At 43.3% G+C, this 5,141-nt stretch overlaps 1 protein-coding gene across 1 annotated transcript in view; it reads left to right on the top strand.

Moving 5' to 3' along the window:
- Positions 1–1,340: 1,340 nt before the first annotated feature.
- Positions 1,341–5,141, top strand: part of slc7a6os (solute carrier family 7 member 6 opposite strand) — a gene marked incomplete at its 3' end in the record, with an annotated part of 6,329 nt that continues 2,528 nt past the window's right edge. Inside the window, exons 1-2 of the mRNA XM_015405054.1 lie at positions 1,341–1,573; positions 3,694–4,017. Of these exons, the coding sequence (XP_015260540.1) occupies positions 1,385–1,573; positions 3,694–4,017 (513 nt within the window). The remainder of the gene's footprint in view (positions 1,574–3,693; positions 4,018–5,141) is intronic.

Below are 5,141 nucleotides of genomic sequence, written 5' to 3'. Positions count from 1 at the left end.
AATACACTTAATTTAAGAATTTTTTACTTATTTCTAGGTCGTTTTTGCAGTGCTGGTAGCTCAGTGTGCTGTTGTACTATGCAACCCTTCCTGCAGTTAAGTGTTACTGCTACCTGTTGGTCAGCCCCTGTCTCTCATCCACCCCTCTATGTCCCTGTATTGCATTATGTTATTTATGTTATGTAAAGGATAAAAATTTGACTTCCAAAAGCATCTTTTTAAACTTTTCTTCTACTTAAAGATTTCTGAGTACAGATTTTCCGATGTGTTTGGGCTCATACTCTGTTGTATCCATAAATAGCGTAATTTAACCCTGGCGTTGATTGTGTTCACTGATTTATTTTAAGTCCTCACCTCCAGCTATTTACCATCCTCCTCTTTTTCTGTTTTTTCTGCATTTCTGCCCATAAACATGCAGAGTAGTACTTCTAGGTCATTATTTAGTAACACTTCACCTTATAAAGGTGCAGACCATTTGTAAAATGTTCTAATGTCATAGTCTTACCCAGACCTTTATAGCTCTGTGGAAATATGTGCTGTGCAAGCTCACATCCATCATGGACGACACCTTCCACTCTCTGCACTAGACTGTAGAAGATCTGAGCAGCTCCTTCAGTTCACGACTTTTACAGCCTGCTGCAACCAGACTCTGCAATGAGACACTACAATGGAAATAATTCATGCAATGTTTAATGTGCAATTACTATTTAATACCCTGTTTAATAATCCTGCTATAAAGAAAGATACTTCAGCTGTCATATAGAGAGAGAGAGATGTGGATGCACTGTATATACTATATACCTGTATGCACCTTTTTTTCCCTGGCATCTTCTTCTTCTTTTTGACTATTTGAGCTGACATAACGAGTACATTTCTCCACTGTGAGATAAACACAATCAATCGATTAAAAATTAATGTTGGAATCCAACAATTACTTAATACTTGCATAACTTTTTTACCATACCATCTTGATTTAAAAATCACTGTAAAGGAACAATCAACTGACAATAATGTAAACAGTAAGATAGATCAGTAAAAAGAAGAAAAGATCGTCTTAAATGGACATTAAAGTTAAAGAAAACTGCAAAAATACAATGAATTGCTTAAAAGTTAGAACGACAAAAACGGTAAGAAAAAAAAAGAAATATCAATATTTATACTTTTTTATTTTAGCTTCAGTAAAATATTTGGGTAGTTTACCCATCTCCATATAAACATACAAGGCTTGCAAAGTATAAAACATGACTGCAGGTGGCAGCAATGAGCCGTCTGCATATATTTGTCGTCTGCTGAACTCCGCGGGGAAGAAGAAGCAGCGACCGACAGTTCTCGCGATATCTTCTTTCTGACAGACAGGCAGAGAAGCAGACGCGAGAGAACGATCATGGACCCCAACACGACCATTCTGCGAGTGAAAAGAAAAAGGGGGACAGACCCCGCTGATTCTCTGCTGCTAGCATGTAAGCGTATCCGACCCGAGTCTTCCCAGAACGCAGGGGAAACGGTACCGGAGCCCAACGAAGCCGAGGTGGAGAACTCAGTGTTCAAACTCGTGGCGACCGTAGCGACACAGGTGAGAGGCCCGCCGCGGGCGGTTAGCCCGGGAAGAAACGCAGCTGGTGGAGGACATGGCGCGGGCAGTTTAATGACTGCAGAGTCCCCGTTAGTGGACAGAGCAGCTGCAGAGTTATTGTTTGGTTTAGTGGCTGTCAGCCTGGGTGGCTTCATCAGGGGCAGCGGGGGAAACAAAGCCCGCTCTGCTGTTAGCTTAGCCTGCATGCTAAGCTAACAGATGTTAGCTCGTTTTGTTGACGTTCATCATGGATGCTGCGTTAAACTGAGCTATATTCACTAGATTTTATTTCTCCTAATATCAGAGGTGTTTTTTCCAACAGATATTTGCTTAACTCTAAAACAATGTTACTTAATGTTTGTTTTATAATCATGTTTTGAATCATTCATTGGGGGTGTGAGGTTTCTACATCACACATCTTTAGTGCTCTAAAGTATAAAGAAACACAAATAATCAAGACAATGACTGGGTGCCTCAGATTGCAGTTATTTAAAATGCATTTATTTAAAGCTAAATGAGGCGGTATAAACTCAAACATGATTACATGACATGAGTTAGACCAGTTGGCTGTTCAGTGGTTTCACAGAGTGGGTTTTAGTGGTTATGGCTTAGAGCTGTGAATCCTGAGGTTCTGAGTTTGACCCCCCACTCCCACAGACTGCCACTCTGGGTCACTGAGCAAAGACCTTTAACCCCACACTGCTCCCTAAGGGGGTGGGTTAAATGCAAATGTAAATTTCTGCAATGTGAGATCAATAAAATTTAAGTACCAGTTATGAGGAGACCTCTAAGATTTAACAGCCTATAACTGATGTTGCTATGGAAGGTTAAATTAAGTTTTTAGTAACACCAAAGGCTGGTTTATACTCAGAAACCAGATCGTCTACATGTGTGTCGCAGTGAACGCAGATAGACTCTCTGCTGCACCTCTCCAATATGCAGACAGGAGGCCTCTGATTGGTCAGATCTACATCCCCTATACAGTATGCGGATTTCCTGTTTGGTTCCTTATGCTACGTTCACACCGGACGCAGCAGGCGCGACAGAAGCAACGAGTTTACATGCAAAGTCATTGGTTGACGCGCGTCAAGGCGCATCAAAAGTTCCTGCAGCGCATCTGAGCAGCTGAAGCAGCGGGTCGGGAACGTTTAAGCACCTCACGCGCTGCTGCTCGAGATGGAACAATTGAACTTTTGCTGATTGACGCGCCGCGTCAACCAATCAGAGAAGCTGATCTGGGAGCTGGCAGAGAGACAGACACATCGCTGATGACACAGAGCGCTGTGATCACTCCTCTGTATCAGTTTATTAACATCTAAATTAACTTAAAATGCTGAAACCTGCCGACAGAATATGTTCTTTTTTATTATCCTGGTGCCTGCAGTTTAGATTATTTTGATGAACCGCGAGGAGGCGACCCGGCCAGAGGCTGCTGTTGAATGGGATCCTACTGCGCACCGCTGGTGTGTGGGGGTCTGAGCGGCTCCGACAGAAATAATATTGGAAGGCGGGATTGTAATCTGGATGAACTGACTGCACTGATTACGTTTTCAGGTTGATTTTCTCACTTAAAAACATATTAAAACTACTTTATTCCCACTGATCACAGCAAATATAGCTGCAAGGCAAAGAAAAGATAGAGTAGCTCCGCCCAACGCACGTCAGACACACTTTTTCACCGCGCAGCCAGAGCAGCAAAGCTGCTTCAGCCGCGCGTCAGAACTAACTGGTACAAGCAGCAAAAATGAAGCAGCAGACGAGATTGTGCTGCGTCCGGTGTGAACGTAGCATAACCGGCTTGTTTTGTTTGTATGGCCGCCATTGTGGATTGTCACACAGACTTACCCCCACTTCCTCTCCGCCTCGGCCATATCTAGACTCCCAGCTAGTTCCTGATTGGCCATCTGGCGTTGTGGCGTGGAATAACATAGAGCACACCACGCTTCAATGTTGGGCATAAATCAAAAATATCTGCATCAAGCTCACTGCGACACACTGCTGCTGGAGGATAACCAGGCCTTAACTGTGGAGTATATTAAGTCTGTCTCATTTCCTCTCAGTAGAAATAAATCAGAGCCTATTTTAATGGTAATAAAGCTTTTCTGTTTTCCCTCCACCAGGATGCTCCAGTCCAGACTCAGGTCCGACACGCTCTCGCCAGACCCCGCGCAGCCCACGCCTTACGCCCCTCTGCTGCTAGTTCACAGCGGATCATCGGGGACCTGAGAAGCACCAAGTGGAGCACCCGGAGGGAGGAACGCTACAGAATACTGTCGAGCCACCGCGCTGGGCTGTCCAGGCAGCCTGAGCAGGAGCCCCCCCAGACAGATGCCTCAGAGGCTGCAGATGATGGCAGGCTGGAGAAATGTTGGGGTCTTGGAGAAATCCAGGTGGTGGATCTCGTCCATGAGGCGGTGGAGGACCCAGACAAGCCACTGAGGAAGGTGGGATCGGTTTCAATTTGCTGTAGCTATTTTCCAAAGGGTTTGGTTTAAACATTTAAAACTTATATTTAAGGACGTTTTATAGTCAAGTTACGGGGTATATAACATGTCACAAACGATATTAATGGAGTCGTGGACTTGGTCCGAAAACAAGTCAAATAGTTCATCATATCCGGGTTTTATAACCAGCGTAAAACAGGCTGTTACCCAAAGAAATTTAATGTTGTGTTGAAAATATGTCCGACGTGCGACTTTTAATGAGCGTAACGGCCATGTTTGAGAAGTACTGTGAAAACCTGAATCCCGCAGCTTTAAGGTTGTCAGCGGCTCATCGAGGCACGTCAACACGCTGTTGCTAATTTTTCACATCCCTTTAGCAACTTTTTTCCAAAAAGAAACCAGCAACGAATTTTGCGACGTTTTAATGTCTTGACGTGAAAACGGCGATCACCCTGAGTCTGTCTGTCATTGAGCCCCTCCCTCCTCCAAAACGAAGGGTTTGATGCATCTGCTGCAGCGTGTTTCTGCTGGCAGGGAGGAGGAGGAGGAGGTTCTCCTGTTTCTCCGTTAAACATGAGCCACACAAGCACAGAGCTTCCAATGATCCTCTCTGAATTTAGTGGGATGTAAATATAATAATTAGCATATTGTTTAACCTCTTGCACTAAAATAGATCCTCACCGTATTTAATTCATAAACCGCTTCATCTTCTGTGTCCCTCTGTTAAAACCAGGAATTGTTCAATAAAGGTCATCTTTGGTTCTAAACATATTTGGAGTATTTTTAATCATTTTCTTTTTTGCTATTTTTCTTCTATGGCTGAATCAAAGCCTTAACAAATATCCAAATTATGTGATGATGTCACTTGGCGAAGAATTTTAGGTGAAAGAGTTACATCCCCGACAGCAGGACAGGGAGCAAGCTATAGAAAATAGCAGTAATGATCCCCTAAATTTCTAGTTTCTAACGGGCGGTTTTAATGATTAGTTCCTTTGTTGACGTCACATTAATGTTTTACTGTTAGTTCTCTAACTTCCACCAACGATGATGGGTTTTTGCACATTTTAAAATCATTTCAACCAAACAATGAAGGCAGTAAATGACAGTGATTGATTTGCTCACAA

Source organism: Cyprinodon variegatus, unplaced genomic scaffold (assembly GCF_000732505.1).
Source record: "Cyprinodon variegatus isolate N-32 unplaced genomic scaffold, C_variegatus-1.0 Scaffold1965, whole genome shotgun sequence".
Lineage (NCBI taxonomy): Eukaryota > Metazoa > Chordata > Actinopteri > Cyprinodontiformes > Cyprinodontidae > Cyprinodon > Cyprinodon variegatus.
The sequence above is the reverse complement of the archived record's forward strand: the minus strand, read 5'-3'. Positions and strand labels throughout refer to the sequence as shown.